Source organism: Neopsephotus bourkii, unplaced genomic scaffold (genome assembly GCF_033783945.1).
Source record: "Neopsephotus bourkii isolate Nb327-2 ecotype Australia unplaced genomic scaffold, CSIRO-AGI_Nbou_v1 NB_1624, whole genome shotgun sequence".
NCBI classification, from domain to species: domain Eukaryota; kingdom Metazoa; phylum Chordata; class Aves; order Psittaciformes; family Psittacidae; genus Neopsephotus; species Neopsephotus bourkii.
In genome coordinates, this window is record NW_026902099.1 from 11,526,022 (window position 1) to 11,549,052 (window position 23,031).

The 23,031-nt window shown below is 41.1% G+C and overlaps 1 protein-coding gene across 1 annotated transcript; it reads left to right on the plus strand.

Annotated features, from left to right (window-relative positions):
* The first annotated feature begins 10,005 nt into the window (after window positions 1-10,005).
* On the plus strand, window positions 10,006-11,473 carry SMIM30 (small integral membrane protein 30). The gene is made up of 2 exons (XM_061373090.1): window positions 10,006-10,045; window positions 10,872-11,473. The coding sequence occupies exon 2, from the start codon at window positions 10,950-10,952 to the stop codon at window positions 11,133-11,135; it is 186 nt and encodes a 61-aa protein (XP_061229074.1). The 5' UTR covers window positions 10,006-10,045; window positions 10,872-10,949; the 3' UTR covers window positions 11,136-11,473.
* The last annotated feature ends 11,558 nt before the right edge of the window (window positions 11,474-23,031 follow it).

The following is a 23,031-nucleotide window of genomic DNA, read 5'->3' on the forward strand; positions in this document are numbered from 1 at the left end:
GATAAAGCCATCAATACATTAGTTCAGATTCAGTCACTCATAATCAGACGTCATAACTGACACACTGAAAACACCAGAGTTCAGTTCAGTAATTCACAGAAAGAGTAAACATAAAGAGATAAGACAGGAGTGTCCAAGCTGCTCTGTTTCTTAGATGATCACAGGGAGGATTAAAGAACATTAATTCTTTCATTACTCATCATAAGGTTAACTGCATCTAAAGGCTATGGAGTATGCTTTTGTGTAATACTGAAATCATCAGGGAAGTATGATTGCTGCATCTTATCAGCTTGGAAATGTCAACTGGAGGAAGCGAACCAAGCAAGTCAGTAAGGTTTATTGTACTTTCAGAATTATCCTGAACTTAGAATAGATACTTAGAAAACTGTTAGAAAGAAAAACAGTAATAAATGCATTCCAATTCCAGGAATAAGTTAGGGTTCCAGTATCAGCTAAGTGGGGGAAAAGACTTTTTATTGAACTTCTTCAACACATTAACTCCAGATTAAGGCCAAAGCATTGATCTCTCTCTTAGTCATTCACTAGTGTTTGTAATGCTAACAGGCAGCGACACTTTTCCTACCTCAAACTGACATCAAGGGCTTATCATTTGTCCTTCATGTAGACAGCAGGACAACTGACACTCTGCAGAGACATTACAAATAAAGCCGAACACCATAGGATTATTAAATACTCCAGATAACTTTCCTCATATTCCTAAGACCAGTTTTTGCACACCGTAACTTTCAACAAATGCATTACCGTCACAATGACTTGCTGTTGAGGTTTTTAGTCTAAGCACATAGAAAAAAGCGATCCTGTACAAAACGAAAGACTACAGTCTGAAGAACTTTCAGTAACAGTTGCTGACCTTTCACTATAGAAAACCTTTAGAGCAGTGAAACCAGGAATGAGGATTTCTCAGTGGCTGCTAAGAGGTTATGCAGCCTTTTATCTGTGTACTAATTCAAATCCCACCTGGACCAGCATTCATCTTTCAGCCATACTCAGCTGACAATTACCCTGTTAAAGTTAAGTGACTGCCATAGCCTTGAGGGTGGAAAAAAAATGTTAACTGTCAGTCTTCTTTTGTATAGTCCAAAACAATCCCAGTTCTGTGGGATTTTCCAAGACAGCCTCAGTACATGATGCAAGGCACCTGGTCCAGTGGCAATGGAAGTTACAGAAGTAGGCAGAAATTGTTGCTTTACAGCAACAAATTTAGATGGCCTCCACCTGGCTTCACATCTTAACACTCATCAAAACCAGCCTTCTGCTTTCCTTCTCATAGTATGAAGTATAAAACTGTCTGTGGCTTGCAGCATAATCTTCTACCCACACTTTCCAGCAGGCACCTAAACATCAACAGACCCTGACATAGCTTTCTCTCTAAATCAAAACCCAACCTTTTCACTCTACACCTGTTAAAAAACCGGTCCATGTTCCTGTCATCTCCCTCTTTGACCCATATAACCTTCTCCTTTATGGCCCCACCATCACTTGCATAAATCTTTTCTCATACATTGAAAATAAATAAAAAGACATGAAATAAAAGGTCAATGTATGTAAGAAAAGCAATGTCTAAACCAATCTGCATAGAGTTACTGTGTTCTGAAATAACACAGACTAATGGATATATGCTTTCTAATTGCCTGCAATCATGGATAAATAAGAGGCTACATTACTACAGGCTGGTGAAGAGAAATTGTGACTTATTATCTCTATTTGGGCTGCAAGTCATAAAAGAGTCAGAATAAATTTTGACTCCGTCAGTGCTTGACACTTCCAGAAGATGACGGATACTGGCAAAAGGAGTCCCCAGAGACTATGAATACAAGCAATTAGCACCACCTATTAAATATTTTCAAGATATTCTGCAATGGGAACAGATAGACAATGTGTTTATAATTTAGTCAAAAGCATTAGAATGCAGATGGTCAGACAAAATTGGTTTCAAACTCAGTAATCTGTTACCCCTTTTTAGGAGTTTATTCTCCACATCCACAAAAGCATTACACATTAAAATCTAATTTCAAACGGTCTTTAATGTAGATGCCTTTTCTACATGTTTCTGTGTTTTCTAAATTTTGTCTGAACAGACATTGCTGTTTTGTGTGCAGAGGTGTGCAACAGTACATAACACTGAGGCATAAAACCTGGACTCTATACACTAAAAATCCAACCTTGATACTTGGAAAAGCATTGGGTATTTCACCAAAGTGACAAAGTTTGAGCTTTGTCCTGATGATACTGATGAGTTCCTAGCCACAGATTAAACAACTGCAACCATATTTACAGACATCTCCCTAATGGATAAAATGGGTAATTTTCCCTACTCCTGCTCTGGAGAAAGGACCGTGATCACACAAAACAGCAAATAGCCCTCTAAGTGAAGCAACCCCCTATCCCATTTGAATTTGAGCATTGGTAAAATAAAATGTTTTGTGATATAAGCTGCCACCAGTAAATTTTGAAAATAGGGACGTAAGTATCTATCTCTACCGCTTTCATCACAATCATCTTTGTATCTCGGCTAGAACATAAGGCCAGTCAGCATGGAAAAGGCTGAAATTTGTCATTGCAAAAGACATCTCCTAAGACATTCATGGGGTTTCTGGTTTTGGCAGGAAATTCCACACATCTTGACAGAGATGGCACATTTTCACAGAAGGATTTTCCTTTCCTGTTTTCACAGAAACCTCCAGAAGTTACCACCATGTACAATGGGAGCAGAAGAAAAAGGTAGCACAGGATCCTTTCCTAATATGCTGTTGATCTTCTGCAAGCACTTCAGGAACTAGTTTCATCTTTCCATGTCTTGATTATTCCAGCTGTAAAATAGGGATGACCATTCCCAGCTGTCCTTTCTAACATGCCATGAAATCCATGCACAAAAGCTAATATTTAAACATCACTCAAAGTCCACTAAAATCTATAAAAAGCAAAAAACAAACCAACACAACAGTAACTTTGGTGGGTGAGTTTGGATTGAGTGCTCTAATTTGGCTATTATTATTTTATTAATTATATTACTACTAAACATACACATAAAATATATTCAGATTCCATATTTCATGTGTCTTAGATTTTTATCACCTTGGTCACTGAAGCCATTAAGGTGAGATATGTCAGTTTTAATTGCATGTATTTACAACTATATTACTCAGCTTACACATCATAGTGATATTTCTTACTGAATGAATTTTCAGACTGGTAACAGAAGCTAAATGCATTTTCCTTTAAAAGTTTGTGTAATCTGTGAAACACAAAGGCATTAAGCAGTTACATTTTCCTGAATCATGGTGTCTTTTGTAATAACAGCTGTGTATTCAGTTCAACAGTGAAACTCAAACTGTTTTGCTCATGGAAATGGAGCCAAATAACCAAGTGCTGGAATGAGTTGCAGGCTATTGAAAGCGGACAGTTAGCTCATTAAATGTGCCCCCCATGAATGATGTCCCTTCCCTTTATACTGGCATTGAAATAGTCCAGATTTACTTTGTATTCTACAAAGTATTTTTAGGGCCTTCTATGATCAAAATAAGATAAGATACAGGAAATACATTCCACAAATATAATACAATTTGTTACCAAGTGCAAACCTTCAGCATTTACCAAACAAATGCATGTAGTTTTAGAATAAATGACTTTCAGTGTAATTACTTGTAGGATTTCATGTGGGTTTACCACCAACACTAAACTACTGCATGTGTATCAGAAAATTTATGAAATTTTGGCAATATTGAGAGGAATGATTGCCTCTATTTTTCAGATACAGGTCGGATCACAGCCTCCCTGAAGGCAAAGGGAAAATTCCAGTACGTATCAATGAGAAAATACTTTAGATAGGGAATTCAAGCTCAGAAACAGTAAAGACATCCAAGATCAATTGACACATTATAATTAGTTCTCAATACAGTTGCATGCAACTATGACTCTTCTTTTTCCTTTAAAGAGTTTAATTATCTTCTCTGGTTGTCTTCAGCAAGTCTCACCCTCAGTTCCACTCCATGTAGCTCAGATCTTTTTACACTTTCCTGTTTTCCATCTCCAGGCTTTGGCATTTTTTAATTCTGTGTATTAATTTAAGCGCTTCTTGCCTTGCACATACATCCATAAAAATCTTTAGTTACATAAACCTCTGTTTTGTGGCAGGACTGTTTACTCTTTACATGTAACAACCAAGCAGCCTGGTCTCTGACCAGGATATTAACACTGGACCATGACAAAAGGGTTCTAAAAGATTTGAGACAGTCAAAAAAGTTCCTTCAGAGCAAGTTCTAAGCTGATAAGCAAAAATACCGAGCTGCCTTTTGAAGGGCCCATTGCAAGTACTACATGAAAGAGTGATTTAATTACTGCCCCAAAACCACAGAGCATTTAATGAGTGTGATAACTTTAACAGCTCTTGAGGGATGTATAAATTACCCCAAAACTCCTCTGCTCCTCAGATCAGTGTAGAATCTGGAGAGCACAGCAGAAGTGTAGGGACATACTGTGTTCAAACAGCATCCTGGACAGCATTAGGAAAAGCATCACCGCAGGTTGAGGGAGGTGATCCTTCCCTCTGCTCAGCACTGGTGAGTTACATCATACAATCATAGAATGGAAGTGACCCTAAAGATCATCTAGTTCCAAACCTGCTGCCATGGGCAGGGACACCTTCCACTAAGACCAGGTTGCTCAAAGCCCCGTCCATCTACAACTTCTCTGGGCACCCTGTTCCAGTCCCTCGCCACTCTCTAATACTCTTATTTAAAAAAGGGAGTGGGGGGAAATGTGCGACAGCAGCAGCAGCTGAAGAAATGAGTGAGAATGTCTGAGAGAAATAATCCTGCAGACACCCAGGTCAGTGCAGATGAAGGTGCAGGAGGTGCTCCAGGCACCAGAGCAGAGATTCCCCTGCAGCCCGTGGTGCAGCCCATGGTGAGGCAGCTGTGCCCCTGCAGCACATGGAGGTCCATGGTGGAACAGATCTCCACCTGCAGCACATGGAGGACCCCACACCGGAGCAGGGGGATGTCCAGAGGAAGCTGTGACCCTGTGAGAAGTCCACACTGGAGCAGGCTCCTGGCAGGACCTGTGGCCCTGTGGAGAGAAGAGCCCGTGTTGAACTTGTACAATAACTTACTTTCCTCAAAAAGAAACAGACTAATATACAATATTCAACATACCTGTGGAAAGAAAGACTGAAGAATAATGTGTGAACATCTCAACACATTATATTAGTACAAAGACTGAAATTAAGACTGGATTACGACTTGACTTCTTCAAAGCTGAAAGGAGTTTGGATGCATCACTGCAATAGATATCTACTTCTACAAAACCCTAGGAGTCTGCTCCTCATAATGCAGAAAAAGCATGACAGTGCTCACAGTAATCATAGGGAATTCCCAGATTTGCCATTACTGATGGGGAGCACTCACATTCTCCTGCAGAGTTCAGCAGAGAAGTCAGTCAATGGGTGTTTAACTCTAGCTGGCATCCTCTGCACTCACTCCTGCAGTTTCACTGCTCCTGCCTCCTGCCAGCACCAACTCCAGAGCTTTTTTCTGCAGGGCTGGCAGCTGCCTCCATGTCTCTGCTCCAGCCAGTGCTGCACAGAGACGTCTCTGAAGTGCTGGCAAGAGAACTCAAAGAGATTCCAGCGGGCAGGGGAGATCTCCTGCCAGGCTAAAGGAGCAAAGGACTGAGGGGAAAGGAATCACTGGGCTATTTAATCCTGTCTTTTCATGTCTGTATAAAGGACAGTGGGAAGCATGTGCTACCAAAGGAAAGAATTTTCTATCATAAAGTGGCACAATTCTTTCTGTAAGCCTTTCCATGCTCTCAGAAAGAAGTAACTTTTTCTTCTCAGAGGGATCAAAAGGAGTCTGCCAGGGGTGACAAAAGAAAGGTAGAAGTTAACCTCCTGACATGGCAATAAGATAAGCTAGTATGAAGGAAGATTATACTGCAAAGACCTTCTAGGACTGAGAAGAAAATTGTCTTGGTTCAGTAAAAAAAGAGGAGATGCAACACCAGAGGATTAAGAAGTGAGGGAACATGGTAAGAATTACAGACCAGAGAGAGACCCCTTCACAGCAGCACTTTGAATAAAGAAAGCTTCAGGGGTCACAGTAAGAGGCAAGAACAATTGTCAGGACACAACTTTAGATCATAACAGTCAGAACAGAACTGTTAGGCCTAGAAGCTGCTGTGCTACATGCAGTAAGACCTCAACACCATCACATGGGTATAAAAAGAAAGTAAAGACAAATAAAAACATGGATGGTATTCAAAGTCGTATTTGTTGATAACAGCAGCCAGGAGCAATGTCTAGAGTCAGGATGAAAAAACATGGAAGGAAGCCTAGCACACTCTTGGAAGCAGAAAAGGAGAACTCGGCACTAAAGATTCAAGAAACAGAAGTAAAGAATCAGGAAATAGGGGGAAGGGGGGCTAAGTGTTTACTGGATTTGGGAAGAGGAATGAGAATTTCAAAAGCAGTCTATCAGTCAAAGAGACAACAATGAAACACAGGCTTTCATGTCTGCGATGATAACTAGAGACAGCAACATGAGCAGCTTTAGCTGATGGAGGAAGGAATGTACCATACTGAAGGAGATGTAGGATGTAATTAGAGCAGGTTTGGATAGCAGGTTTGATAAGGTTACAGATGAGAGGAATGAAACAGAAGACATGATAGTTACAGGAAGGGAATCCAACTGTTTTTTTAATGACAGGGACGGTCTGTGACTACCTTCATTTGAGAAGAAACTTAGGGACTTTGAAAAATAGAAAAAGAAGACAGGATGAATTAGACACATAATAGGAAGGGAGGGGATAATAATGAGAGAGGAAGGAAGAGAAAGGATGAAGTTAACATTTGTGTGACAGCAGAATGAGAAGTCAATGTGGAAAAGGTTAATGACGGAAGTAATTTGTGCTGTATTTTAACTGGCTTTTCTGCAGAAGCAAATGAGGTGGTTGCAAAGGAGACTGAGACTATTTTCTCAAAGAAAGAGAAGCACCCAGTGAAATCCAAATAAAGCAAGTCATGTTTTTTGTATGAGAAAGACTGGATGTAGATCTGTGAGTGAAGACATGAGGACATAGTGACAGACAGCTAAAATGTCAGATTAGGTATCATCAGGGAAAAGTAGCTCAAGGGTGAACATGTTGATGTAGAAGTGATAATCTCTGCCCCATAGTCAATGTCTTATCGGTAATCAGAGTTAGCATTTCTCATTACAGCAGTACAACTGAAGTCTAAAGATTGATCGGAGAGCTTCTCAAATCAGTGTAGTCATGCACTAAACAAATGGCTCTCAAAACCAGATGAATCAAGGAAGAGGGCAAGAAAAATACTGAATGCCTCCTTCAGGGTGTAGCCTTGCTCTGCTGATTATCTCCTAACGTTTTCCTCTCCAGAAAGTGCACTTTATTTTCAGTTTCCATTCTCACGTACACATCCTTAGCCTTGTGCTCAAAATTTACAAAGCTTCAGCTCCTCAGCTCTGGGAATTCTCTGTCTTTCCTCTGAATATTAGTTACATAATAGCTTCAGCTAAGCAATCAAAGCAGTGATAGGTCAAAAGGAAGATTTGCCTGAGGTGATGGAGGAAGCTGATGGCAGAGCTTGAAGCTGAATACACATTTCTCTGCTATTCAGACAGCACAAAACCACCCGACAGAGCCTCCTTCACTGTTTAGATTTTGTTGGCTTTTTTTCAAAGCAGCACTGTTTCTGAAGCCAATGCTACAAAATGCAATGGCATTGAGAGAGCTCATAAGCAAAAGAAATATCCCCAGATGGCACTGCTTTCTATCCCTCAATGGCATTTCCATTATATTGCTAATAAATTATATATCTCACAATCAGTATTTTCCACATCCCTACTGTAGTTCTCCATTTCATTTCAACTGCCTATAAATTTGTACGGTTGTTGAGAAGAGAGAAGTGATAGTATGAGAAGACCAATCTTCCCCTTGGACTTTACATTCGTCACTTTCAAAACACTCAGGTCCAAAGATGCCAGAGCTCACTGGTACTGACATTTCTAGTTGTAAAAGATGAACTTGAAAGTCACTGTTCTATCCCCTCACATCAGTTTTGTGGGACAACTATTGAATATATTATTTGGTAAGTGGTGGTGACAGCAAATACAGCACCAAAATTTAAAGGGATGATTTAAATATTTTTGGCATTGGAGAACAGTGTAACATTTACCTGTCAGCAGTGCAGGATGCCGCAAACAGGCCAAGCAAGGAACAAAACAAGCCAGGGCTCCAAGTACCACTGTCCAAGATGACAACAGTTACTAAGATGACACCTTTCTCCAGCACTTCAAATTGCCACCCTTCAGGGCCTGTTTGGGTTACAATTTATCTGTGATTCCTTAAGGAAAGGGATTGTATTGGAAAGGTATTGCACCACTACTCTCCTCCATGCCATGACATCTTTCTTAGGAATTTCAGGATTTTTCTCCAGTGATCTGGCATCAGCTTCTTGAGAAAATGCATTCAGAACTGAACACAAAGCATGAAGTACTTCAGATCTGAAAAAATTAAATAGGTGTCTCATGAACAAAAAAAGGTGCTTATGAGTTATGCTGATATTCATTACCACTTGTATTACGCAGAGTCTACGCACTACTGCTCATAATGAAGATGCTTTTATGCTACTTGGTATTAAAAGGGAGCAAAAAGACTGTTCTATCCCTTGACGTTTATTGTCTAATAAAATTGACAGCTGATGGATACAGACAGATGGGGAACGGAAGGGCATTAATGAAAGAATAACAATCAGCACAATGGTAACATCCCACCTCAGATTTCTGAAGTTCCTTTAAGCATGAAGAATGGTTGCTGAAGGGCAATTACAGTGAAATTACATAATGCAGAGGCAAGGCTACATGTATGTAGAACAATCTGGGTTTCCACTGCTTTTTAAGAAGGTCATTGGAAACTGTTTCTTTAAATGTTTACAAAAGTTGGTTTTCTTGCACAAGTCTTGGTTAACACTGTGAGAGCTTGAGTTCTCACTCAGAATAAATGCTTGATGTAAATGCTTGGGTTACACATTCTAGGCTGATTTTGACATCAGGTTAGCACGGTTTCCTCTGGTTATTTCTGCGAGCATTCCAAAGACACACATACTTTGAATTCATAACAGCTTACAGGTCTTATATTCAAACTTAGGCACATGTTTGCCACTTAGATAAAAACTGAGCTCTGACGAGGAGCTACCTCTTACCTGCTGCAGCATTTACAAGGACATTTTAACCCAGTGTAACACAATTATTCCTGCAAGCAGCTTTGCCCAAAGTAGAAATAGGATAAAAATCGAGACAAGCTAGACTTAGGCTTTGGTGTGATCCCAAATAATATCTGGTAACGCTTCTCTGTGTCTTAGACTTTTGGTTTACAAGGCACCAAACTGCTTTCCTCAGAGCAGGAACTTGTTATAACGGCTCAGATGACTACTTATCACAGCTGCAGGACAGCCTAGATGTGAAACGAATCAGGTACTGCCTGTAATCCAACTAAAGGTAACGTGTGCTATTTGTTTTAGTGAAATCTTTAGTGACAACCAGCCCAAGCCGCCATGGTTTGCCTTCAGCTAAGCCGCAGTGCGTAGGTACGGGCCGGCTGCCTGCCGACACGCTCCTTAGGCTGGGGTTCACCACGACGCCGCAGGGACTCGGGGCCGACCGATGGTGCCGGGGCTCCCCGGCAGCGCCCAGCGCTCTACCTGCCCGTAGGCAGCACCCCCCGGGCGGGCGGGCAGCGCTCCCGGAACCAGAGCTGTGCCCCAGAACCGCTCAGGAGCACTACACCATTCTCCTGCCGCCAGCCACGGCGGCAGGGCTGAGGCAGTGCGTGCCGGGAGCGGGAGGCGGCCCGGCCGGGTCACGTCCGCCCCCGGCCGCGCCCCCGCCCCTTCCTGTCATGGCCGCTGGCGGGCCGCGAGAGCGCGGTGAGGTGGCGTGAGCCGGTGCCCCCCGCAGTTGAGGCGGCGCGGAGCGGGAAGGTTCCCCCAGTGCGGAGCCGGCGGCAGGAGGTGACTGAGGGGCGCCGTGCGGGCAGGGGCAGTCCCGGGGAGCAGCCGTCTACAGCCAGCCCAGCGCCGCTGGGAAGGGACGGGACGGAACGGGTCCGTGCCCGTGGCTCCCTGTTTCGCGGCCCCTCCAGTGTGGGCCGGCCGGATGCGGGCGAGAGCCCCCCTACTAGCCCCGATGGGGGCTGCTGGAGAAGCCGCTGTCCCTGGTGGCCCAGGCGGCCTCGGCCACGGCGGAGCATCTGGGCGGGGGGGTTCTATCGTGTGTCCCCGCCAGTAAGCCTCTTCTGCGGGAAAAGCGGCTGCGGAGCGGGTGGGTCCCGGCGGCATGCCGAAGTTGGAGGGAACAGGAAGGATAATGCTTGTCCCGCAGTAAGGTGTGCTCGGAGACACGTACCCGGGGAGGGGCTGGCACTGAAATTCGGATCCCCGCCGGAGTGCAGTGGTCTCCCTGTGCTCACGGGGATGTCCAGCTTCATAAGGCGTTGGTAAGTGATGTGCAGCAGCCATCCAGCCCTGAACAGCGGGTACAGAAGGCCCACGTAGCACAACGTGAAGTCAACAGGCACAGCGGACTGCAGGCAGGAGAGCAAGTAGGGCTCCAAAACATTAGTTTCCACCGAGCTGCATAACAAGATAGCAATCCCACCGTGGCTTTCTCATGATAGTAAGTCATTTACTTTTGCAATTGTGAAGATAAAACCGTAATTTCCTGAGTCCCACAAAGGTATTTGTAATATATCAGTCACATCAGTTGGCTTTCAGCAAGACAATTCCAGGGAGGAAGGAAAGGGAAATCCTATCACGTTCCTTTTGCTTTCCTTTTTAGATAACGCTGAAGTACCTGCTTCCAAGCTTTCCACCGCTTTTCTCCTTTAACTTCCCCTTGGGTCAGCTGGCTGTCAGTATGCCTTCTACCAAGAACACCTCAAAACTTTTCCTGGTCCTCAGTTCACTGCTGCTGCAGCTGCCAGTAGCTGAAGCCCTGGATGCAGGAGATACCATCGCCTTCCTACTAGGCCTTGCCGTCAGTGTGATTGGATTCTGTGCCTGCCTTGGCTTGTACGCAAGGAAAAGGAATGGGCAACAGTGATTTCAAGAAGATGCTCAGATGAAGTGAATTTCCAAACATGGCTTGGGGTTGAGATCTGGGGCGTGAGACTGAGCTGTGGTTCTGGATGACTTTCAGAAACCATGTAGTAGGTATTTTTGCAAACCCCTCTTACTGTGCAAGGCAGCAGAATCAAGACTACACAGTAAAAGGGATTTGTTGGATCTGTCCTTGTGACAGTAACATGGTTTTATATTGCTTGTGTTTAGTTGTGATTAAATACTTTCTTAGAGAAGGATAAGAACTTTCTGAACAGGGAAGGAAAACCACAGTGGTTCACAGTAAATGTTTATAAATGGAACTTGTGTGGGAGACCATCAGCAAGTTCCTCAATTGTGGTTTCAAGGGTTAATGAGGTGGATGCAGCTGTTAATCTTCCAGTCAGAACAACAGAGCTTTGGAAGTACTCCTAACTAGATAGCTAGTGAGCAGACTGCTTTGACTTGTCTGCACATGCTCACATTCTTCATAATGACAGTTAACACCTAACAGGTCACAGAGATGAGACATCAGAGAACATTTAAACCTTTTTTTTTTTCACTTGTTTTAGAACATGCCTCTCCTGTAGCCTGTGTTCTGGTTACCAAGTAGATACACTTAAGAATGGAACCAGTATTTAATGTGTATTTCACAGAAAAGTACACAAATTGGGTTAGGGATATGGGGTTTGTCTCTACTTTTTTGTACTCAGCTTTCTATTAGGCACACCAGGTTTAAGGCTTATTTCATTTGGTGTTTGTAATTTTTTCCCCAAAACAGAAGTTACCTATTTTAATGAGGAATTATCTGTAATACTTCTGCATTAGGGGGCCATTAGAATTATAATGAGACAGTTGTGCACATACTTCTTTTGGAAATGTGTTAAAATCCTGGTTTTAGTTAACAGGTCCATTGTTCTTAAGTGTCTTCCTCATGACAAACTTATGCTGCTAGCTAAGTGTTTAGGCTTCTTACGTGACTGATGCATATATGTTCCACAAAAGGTCAGCACCAAAACCAAAGTAAAAAGTCCTGATGCGAAATGGGTGATGTAAGTTGTCTTACTCTATTCATGCTTAGTCAGATTGTATGGTGTATGGTTGAAAGACTACTCAGTAGCATACCCAAAACCCATTTCTTTCTTTTAAGTACCAAAGGTAAGATGGCACAGCCAAGAATGTCTACCACAAGTCCCTCTGGCTTGTTAGGATGTTCTAGCTTCCGCTTGAGCGCAGTCTGTAGCAGCAGCAGGATAAGGAGCACAGGAAGGTGAGCTTTCCACAGTTCACAGAATTTCCTTCTGATTTTGTGGTGTGAACCCTGCCACTTTTGCTAGAAATCTTGGGGGAGAAGTTTAAACGTGATGCAGTGCCACATACTTTGATATTGTTCCTCCCTCTGTGTCTCTGTTCAATAGAGCACAAAGCACAATGGCTAGAGGAGTTGTCAGGCAGGGCTGTAGTGAAGATTTCTGTATGCCATTTGTGACTGGTTTGAATTTGCTTTCCAGCCTCTGAGGAGGCAGAAGCCCTGGTGATTTCAGTCTTGCAATTTATACCCCTCCATCAACCCCATGGTTAATGGAGGGAGGAAGGTAAAACGAAAGCTTCTGAAGTTGCGTGGGGTTAAAACTACAGGACTCTATCCTGCAAGCCACAAGAATGTAGGTTTCTGCTCTGAAGTTACAGGGATAATAATGGTCACAAAGTTACTCTGATCAGATTTAAGTCTTGCCAGATAGCTCTTCTTGAACCCTTTTTGTGAATCCCAAAAGGCAGAAAAGGACATAGTGCACAAGTACTATGTACAGGTGAAATTTACAGCCCTAAGAAGAGCTTCAGCCAGTAGTGTCACCTTTGAAAGCTGCCTAGCAGCAGTAGATGATCCTGAATCTCATTTTTTAACTGGGTGGATGCAAGCACACATAAAGTGTGATCTTCCATGTTCCAGCTTGGCTAAACTATTACCCTGGGAAAAACAAACAACAACCCACAGAACCAACACACCATTAACTTTATATTTTCCAAAGTTAGAGAATTTTGCCAATTTTTCAGAAGAGTATTAAATACTGCTCTCTCAATAGAATAAATTTTATCACAAGCAGCTTTTCACAGACTTTTTTATCTTTACATTGGAAAAGGTCCCTGGCAGTTTTGCAGAGCTGTGCAATAGCTTTGTTGCAGGAGAGGTAAACTTTAGCAGAATAGTTAGCATTAAGCGACAGGGATATGTGGAACTGTGTTCTTTGCCTGAAGCTCTATGTTCTATTGAAAGGTATTTGCACAGTGTAATGGTGTTGTTTCCTGCGTTCTGACAGAAGCTTTATTGTTAAAGACTTGCATTTGTTAATGGCTTGAGTGTAAAATCGGATACCCCTGTTTTTCTTTTGTCTTAATAAACTTTCATGTATGATTTGTCATCAGCTTGATAAAGTAATTCTTATGAAAAGGAAAATCAGGATGACAAGAAATTAAACTGCTTAAATTACTTATATTAAATACTTTTTTCTTATATACTTTTGCCTATGTTAGGTGACTTTACAAACTAATGTGGCCTTTTAGTCCTGTTGTTTATCTCATTTCCATACTAGTTAGTTCAGAGTACTTCAAGGGGGCTGGTCCCCTTACTTTGAAACTGGCAGCTTGCGTTGTGAAGAAGCCCGTTTCTCTGGTACAAGGTAAACTTGAAGTATTTATTTTTCCTTTTGAATGTGATTTTTAAACATTATTATTATGTAGTTGCCTTTATACTAGAAGAGCCATTTATGGTAGTTTTCTAGCTGGAAATCCAAGGATATAAAGGACCATTTTCTTTTTTTCTAAAGAAAAATTATGTTCTAGTGCTTTACAATTATTTGAATTATACATTTATATATTTTCTAGGCTTCAAAAGAGCTTGTTTTATCCCAGCATTTTATGAAAACAGTTCTAGCTCATGTGGGACTTGAGCTAGTACACAAAGCAGTTCACTGCACACTAAACTAATACCGTTAGTGGCTGTCTTTAGAGCACAAAGCCAAGACAGCCTGACAATGCCTACCTCTTAACAAATACAGCCTACCCTCTAATTAGTGCAAGAAAGCTGCAAGTCCTGAACGACTAGCTTTTGACTGCTATGATTTCCATCTGCTTTAATAGTGTAGCTCAAAGTCAGCCATCCTACAAACATTTAACAGTCAGTGTACAGTCCCTTTGTAAATGGACAGAAACCCTTCGCTCTTCATGGTGTACCTTCAGGCGCTACACACCAGCTAGGCATTGCCATTCTGTTGGGTACAACAGTATGTGGGACCAGAACTCTAAACACTTCACCCAATCCCTAATGCACTTGCTTCCCTGGCTGTATGAAAACGGATCAAGAACTACTGTGAAGCCTTTCTCCCACTCAGATAAATCCTGCTGCCAATGGTGCTGCTTTAACACTATTGTGAGACTTGGCAGTTCTACGGTGCCTTCTATCTTAGAACCCTTATATGCTTACAGGTATTAATGTTTGCAACCCTAGTGTAGCCTTTGATGAGTGAACAAGTAGAAGGAGAGTCACTGAGTTGCAGTGGTGTCACACGAAGTAGGTCATATCTCCAGGATGCTCACTATGATTTCTGGAGGGTGTTGTGCTTGTGGTTCTTGGCCACCATGTCCCTGCCCATGAGAGCTGCCCCGGACCAGCTTAGAGACTCATGTGTATGGACTAGATAAAGCCTGAAGCCTTGATTCCTCTTTCCATGAAGCTGATTACATAGGCTTTGTGAGAAGGGAGCAGGGAGCTGGGCTTACCATTTATAATAACATAAAACATGACTAAATGGATGATTCGTAATAGGTCTGTTACCATGAGAGGTGCTTTAATTATTATATCACAGAAGTAACCTTACCATTCAGTTTTGCATCTGATGAAAGGTTTGGCAGATGTCAACTGATACAATGACAAGAGGTTGTTAAGAGTGGTGGAAAGGAGAGCTTGGATCTGTTTGTCCTTGCAGTTTACACTTGAACAAATTGTTAGTAAATGACCTGAAGTCAACAGAAATACAGGTTGTTCACTTGATTAGAAAATTAAGACCAATAATTCATAAACAAATGCAGAAACATACTGGGTGAGATTGATGTGACCAATCACAGAATCATAGAATACCAAGTTGGAAGGGATCTCAAGGATCACCTGGTCCAACCTTTCTTGGCAAAAAATGATCTAGACCAGATAACACCCTATCCAGCTGAATTCTGAAACTGTCCAGCATCAGGGAATCCACCACTTCCCTGGGGAGATTATTCCAATGGCTGATTGTTCTCGTCGTGAAGATTTTCCTCTTGTGTCCAAGTGGAATATCCCTGGAAGTAACTTGTACCCATTATCTCTTGTCTTTTCCATGTGACTCCTTGTGAAAAGGGACTCTCTGCCTTCTTTGTAGCCACCCTTTAAATACTGGAGTGTGGTGATAAGATCTCCCTGAGCCTTCTTTTCCCCAGGTTGAACAGACTCAGCTCTCAGCCTTTCCTCACATGACAGGCTTCGCAGTCCTTGGATCATGTTTGTGGCCCTTCTCTGAAGATGCACAGGACCCGAAACACTTAATTCCTGCTGAAATCAGAACTTGCAAGGGACAAGTTGTTAATACATTAGATACTGACCACACTACTAAGCCTTAAATTGTTAAAGAATGTAAGCAGTTTTGAAACTATGAAGATTTTCAGTTCACATGAATACAGAGTAGCACCTAAATACTACATTTCCAATATCAGAAAGCAAGCTTTCCAGCAAGCAAGCTGGAATTTACATACCAAGCTATGGTATGGTAAATACCATAAAAGCACATCTACTTTTAAGTAAAATTAAAAGAATAAAATTGTATAACTATTCAAAACCTTTCCAGATGTTGTACTGGTCTTGTCAGGTCCATTTGTCTGTAATGAAATTTGAATATACGTGGAACGCTCTGTCACATTAAGGTGCAAGCACACTAGACAGCACAGCCTTTCGTTTCTGGATCATTCATCTCATTAGTGCAGAACAGAGATTTTCATGAGCAAAGAGACCTCTATAAGAAGTGAAGGCCTGAAGGTGGTGCGGTATCCAGCAGACCGAGGAGTTGCGACCGCTAGGGGCAGGGAAGAATGAACTGTATCCCCAGACATGCTACTGTATAAAACTAGAGCTTGCTGCTGTCTTGGGTTAAAGTTTTGTGTTCTGCTTGAGCTTTCCTGTTGGTTTTATTGGTTGTATTCCTACTCACTAGTCTTTGCCTCAGAAATTTCAACTGGAACCAGCACTACTATCAGCTTTCCCAGCTGCCATTCATTCAAGGCACTAAAATGTTTGCACACATCTTCGTACTGCTACTCTTCACTTTGCAAGTATAAGAAAAGCATGAAAATCACCTTCTCTTTTTGAATGGAGTCAAAATGCTGCAGCACAACACAGTTCTATAAAACTTACTATAGAAGGATCTGTCTTTTTCGTCTGTTCTGCTCTGTGCAGCTATTTGCACACATTGTGATGATACTAACAATAAGTAATCCAACTGCACATCCCTTCTCTACCCGCTCACAAAAAAGCAGCAGTCCTAAAACATTACCAATTTTAATCTTGGCACAATTAAAGTGAAGAAAATGGTCACTTTTATCAAAATATGTTCCCTTTCCATTGCGTGAACCACCTGTGAAATGAGAATGTCTTTAATTAATACTAGAACTGTTCAGGGGCATTTTCTACCAACTTTTTCTGAGCTCAGGTGGCTATGGAAATGAAATGACAGTCAATACCTGAACTTGTTACTCGGACTTCAACCTAACAAACATGATTCTTGATCAGTTACATGGTAGCAGTTTTAAACTTTATTTGTACCTATGCAGATGATCTGGAGGATCAGCAGAAGCCATGTTGACTCTTTTTTTTTTTCTCAATAGTACATCTTCATTTCTGTTTCTGCATGATCAGCAAGGAAATGATTATGCCTTTTAAAGTTGGACCTTTTCAGAAAGGCTATTTGTGGTCAGCTTCCAAAAGTCGATCTGTCTGAGATTTGGAGGCAGCATAGCATCTATGGTGTCTAAAGTGTGTATCTACAAAAAAAAAACAAAACCAAAAGTCCTTTTTCATCAAAAGTAATATTGCAATGCGCCTTACCTAAGTCTCTTTTCATCTTTTCATAAAAATGAAAGATACTGATTGTGTATCTGGAGCACTTGCCAATAAGAAACCAGTATTCAGCAATAAATGCCACATAGTCTTGTTTTTCATTCTCTTGTATTTGCAGAAAGAAAACATAAATCCCAGAAAAGAAACTATTCTATGTTAAAAATATGCAGGAAGTGCTTTTCCAAAACCAGGTCAGTGTTATCTAGTAATAATTATGGCCCTGGTGAAAATCTCAGTGAAGTCAGTTCAAAAATTTTATTGTCCTAAAATGGTATCAAGCTCTCATAAAGGGGTGGCCAAACTGTGTCCTTTGAAGCCCATACAACCTTGCCACGACCATATCCCATGCCAGGGTTATGGCAGCAGGCTGTCCTGATGCAAAGGAAGCTGGATAACCTCAAATCCTGTCTGGGAAGTCACAGCTGACTCTCACTGGTTACCAAATGCATGCCCAGGCCACTGTTACCCTCTTGCTCCATGGAACCATCTCCTGCTGTGACAGAAGTCAGACAAGTGATCAGATATTTGTTTAGACATTCAGGAATAGCTGTGTGGCTTATACATCTTCAACCTTTTTCCATGCCACATTTCATGTTTCAAAGTTTAGTATTTTATGTTGCACTTTTTTTTTTACAAAACTTGCATATAATCTTTTACAATATGGAATGTGTGTGGGCTCGGGTGAGCCCTTGCATTTGAGAGAAGTAGGAAAGCAGAGGTCACTGTCAGCTGAAAGGGCATTTGTAAATTGTCCATCCACAAAAGGGGAAAAAAGAAATCATCTCTGGGAAGAGACCAAGCCAGGAAATGCACAAGGTGACTTCCAGAGGTCCTTTCCAACCTAATTCACTGTATGATTCTATGAAATCCTACTTGCAAATAGGATGCATAAACAGCAGCTCAATTCACTCATATCTTTATGACAAACAAGGATATATTTGTGGTGAACAAATATAATCACAGTGTGAACCCATAGGGAACCTGACCGCAAAAGCTGTGAGGCTGTTCAGCCATCATGTAAGACCACAGGGAAACCAGATGTACCAGGATTCTCCCACTGCGTCTAGTGAAACTCAATCCCTGAGGCATTAAAATGTTATGGAAAAAGGGAGCAAATGTAGCATATGTACAGTAATCCTCTTTTCAGGGCAGGATTTTTAGAGATGGGTTTATGGGGCTGGTACTGTACTCAAATGGAATTCAAGTGCTTCAGTGCAAAGCCCCAAATGTGAATTATCTCAATGCCTGCCCAAGTCAATGCTTTGAAATTATTAAGGTTTGGCAGCCTGAATAAAAGACTGTGTTGCACACATAGTTCCCATTGGCATCAGCGGGAGTTTAGGACAAGGTCAAACCCAAAATACAGGTTTGGATGCAATAGTTACGTCGATAGGACAGAGGGGTCCCTGTCATTTGACCAGTAGTGCACCTTGCACCAGATGGTGCTCATGGGGTACTGCAGCCACATTAGACTCTATCCCCATCTCTTTCTTTAGGAAAATATTACCTGAACTACTTACTGTGATAACTTAATGCCAAATTTTCATCTGGTTAAAAACCAGCCTGAAGTTGCTGAAATCAGTGCAGTCATCCTGATTTAAATTCATTTTGAACAGAAATAACAGGAGGCTTCATTCTGACCTTGCACCAGTCCTTATATACTTCTGTGTAATGCAGTAGAATTATTCTTGATTTCCATTTATGTGAAAATCTAAATTGGTTCTTAAAATAGATGCTGTCTTTTTTTTTCTCTCAGCCCGCTACCAGAAAATTATTTGACCTACATCTTAATAAATATTAGAAAAAAATATTCCTCCTACTTTTATTCCACAAATACACTTCAGAACTTGTACATTCAATTTAGATTCCATTGTTTCTCTTATCCCCCAAGATTTATCAACCGAGGCAAAAGGAAATCCACAAAACATCTTACTCTCAAGGACATTATACTAATACGAAGTGCCTCTTCACACACTTTAAATACATGTGTGCTGTACACATCTGATGTACATAGAATCATAGAACAGTTAGGGTTGGAAAGGACCTTAAGATCATCAAGTTCCAACCCCCCTGCCATGGGCAGGGACACCTCACAGTAAACCATCTCACCCAAGGCTTCGTCCAACCTGGCCTTGAACACTGCCAGGGATGGAACATTCACAAACTCCAGCTTACCTTTCTACCTTGTTATTATTATTTCAGTAACGAGCAATCTACTTTGTGTCTATGTCAAACTCTTCCTCAAGAACTCCCTTCACCAAGTCTACATGAGGTTCTCTGTACTAAATGAGACAGACTTTGTGAATTTTCTTTCCCTATCCAGAAATAAAAATGAAATTCCAGTAAAAAAAGGATTACATGCTCTCAATTTCAGGAGGCCTAGCAAGGAAAACATTATAGCTGTAGGTAAATCACTCAAAATCTGAACTTTCATAAATTTTACCAGAGGTTTCTCTGCATAACTCCCAATAGACTTAATAGGAATTAAGAATTAAAATCCTTTCTAAAAGGAATACTGACCTTCCCATAGTGAATGTAGAGCACGTGATCACCTTATGCACACTATCAAAATAATGTGAAATTGGCTGTACATAATAGTTGTCAGACTGCTGCCTTAATATATCATAAAGTCAACCCTCTTAACTCAGGACAATAAAAATTGCCTGATTTCGTGCAAATTACAGGCCTTGGGAAGCAAATATCATAGAAACAGAGTGAAGAGGCACTGACAGTTATACCTTAAATACACTCTCTTTCATGCAGTAGTAGGTGAGCCATTTGCTCGGTAAGGATTCTGTGTCCTCTTACAGGACTGGGCTTTCGGTTTTTCATGATCTGGTGTTGAAAACCCACTTTCTTTTTGTCCTGTGTTTGTAAAAGCTGCCTTCTGTTTTCACAAGAAATAAATGCTAAGGAAGTAAACTTTATGAGTGAAAGACTAGGTTTTTTCATTTCTGAACCAGTTGATCCCTGCCACCTGCTTACAGTAGCTATTTCTGGTCTTATTACAAAGACTGAGAAATATGCACCTTACATGGAACTGGGACATTTATAAAGAGTTTTGTAAGTACACATGTTTCTGTAAACTTACTACAGAAATAACAGAAGCCCATAAACTACACTGGTTCAAAAAATTCCTTCTAGGAAGCTCGCACTGAACAGACCAGAACAAATCTTTCACCATCCCCTGGTAGAGACACTTTGGAAATCCTTTCCTGAAACTGCTATATAATCCACTTTTATTCACATTACAGCATACCTAAGCCTTTAACCATAATGCTGAGTCAAATTCTACTAGACTTGTATCTCTTTCTTCATTTTAGCACTTGGAAGCTCAATGTTAACATCTCAGCATATTCTTAGTACTAGTAATTATTCACCCTCATATTCTTTCTTGTATTTTTCAATTTCAGAAACCTCTAGTCATACTTTAACATGTAGGTTTTTCACATTAAAAAGAAGCATTTAGCATTACTTTCTGTTTTGAAAAGTATCTTACTGTATCTGTTCGTTAGGAGCTATATTTGAATATCCGTATTCCAAATTTAGCAGATTCTTAAGTAAAGGTTAAAGGGTTTAAGGGCTGAAAACCTACCTCACTTTAAAATAGTTTTGGTGAAGTAGGTTCAAACTTGTATTTTGAGACTGACAAGTGAAGCAGAAATCTGAAAGTTTCGTAATTAAGACTGTAACTATCTCTCTCCAACATCTCAGTGTAGCTCCATTCATTATCTAACTAGGTTTGCCTAAACTGGTCAAAAGTGCATTTAAATCTAGCCTTCAGTTTCACTGATTCTATATTCTCAATTGCTTCTGTCTGCCTCTGACAGCAGAAAATAACTTCTCACATTCCTGCAACAAGTTTTTTCTTCTGATTTCTTCTTACTCCAGAATGGCCATTAAGTCACCTTCCTGTTTTTGCCTTCTACTTCTCTTTCAGCATCACTCAATTTTCCCAAGATGTGATCTGTGTTCTGGTAACTAACCCACTTGGGCAAATAAATCATTCTGAGCAATTGCCAGCTCTTCTTGTCTGAAAGTCTTCCATTCAACTTCAGGTTGTCAGCATTCCATTATGCTCCATGGTTGGCCTTGTGGCAGATCCTTTGAAATCTGAATGCACTGAAAAGGTTAGGGAAAAGAAGAAAAAAAAAAGAAAGAAAAAACCTTCTCTCTTTTCAATATAGAGCATGCAGGTTGAAACAGATCTATCTTGAGGACCCATGATATCAAACAGAATTCATGAGTTTTACATAAATTCCTCAAATTGCCAGTTTTGTTATGCATGCATATTTATGAGGAGATATTCTACATAATAGAGAGATACAGTATATCAACTAAATGTTCTGTTAGCTTTTGAAGCATCACATTAATACCAAATTTACAATGCAGCCCAGAATTACACAACAGGTTATGTTTTACTTAGCTACTGCTACTATCCTGTACTATGAGGGACTGCTGTGTTCACTCATCAAAAGAGTGCTTTTATGTCCAGGTACATACCCCATATTATGAAAACCAGATTAATATTATTTAGATCCCTTATTTCCAGATTTTAATAATGGAGAGTGAGTAAGTTCACTGAGGCTTAATAATATTCTGCAGTGAGGAACTGCAAGAGCTTAAGAGATGATTTAAGTATCTAAAACATGACTTTGGACAGGATTTAGGACATAAACCCTCCAAAAAGGGACCCAGAAACCTCTCACTGCAGCAACAGCAAGACTTAGCAGTGTTCACTTTTCAGCTGACATTTACATTTTGGACCTGAGGTTGCAAGCTTTCCATGTGCAGAACTGCCCAAGAGTGTGCAGTGCAGAATCTCTGCTCTCCAGATGTGAGATAGAGCATAACCTAAATGTCTCACTCCTAGCAATGTCCCTGGAAGAGTCTGGTCTGAGAGGTGTGTCCAGGTTAGGTACATCAGCAGCAGTGCTGAGTCCAGTGAATGCACAAATGCTGCAGTAAGCCTACCTTTTCCATAATCACCTAGTAATTAAGTCACACAAAATGGAAGATCTGGAATTCAAGCCCAGTCTCCCACCTCCAAAAAAGAATTTTTCTGGTGTGCCAGGAGGTACAATCCCAGAAAGGATGCTCTTCTCCTTATTCTGGACACTCTGTGTAAAAAAATAAAAGCAATGGCAGAGGAGCGTGGAATGCGGACAAATCAAGACTGAGGTCCTGGTCCCAGCTCCATAATCTAACATCATGTAGTCAATCAAAAACCAAAGCAAAACCAGCACTAAACAATCTAGGTAGCTGGGACCAGGTATCATGTGTTTTCTCCTGTCAGCACAGTGTTTTATCTAGTACAGTGCAACATTCTATTCCTGCTCAGTTTTTTAGCCTTTTCTCTAAAAACTATTCCTCAAACATTGACTAACTATATACAAATCCTAGTCAAATTAAGAAAAAGATATTGCCATTTGCTAAAATTAGGTTGACTAGTTTTGTAGGTGACATTTCAATGAAACATTCATTCTTTCACACCACCATGAAATAGGCAGCGCAGTAGTAAGTTTACATTTATGGTTGCATCATAGAGCTGCATTCATGCAGTTCCTCCTGTGCCATCATAGTGCTGTTCTGACAGTATCTGCAGAACTCGACCTGTCATGTTTCTTAACAGATGACCTATCTTGTTCCAGAGACAGACTGCTCTCTGCATCCTTGCAAGTATAAAACTCGACATTATTTCTCTTTGTTCTACATATAAATGAGAACATTTCATACTTAATATCCATCAAACTGGCAAAAT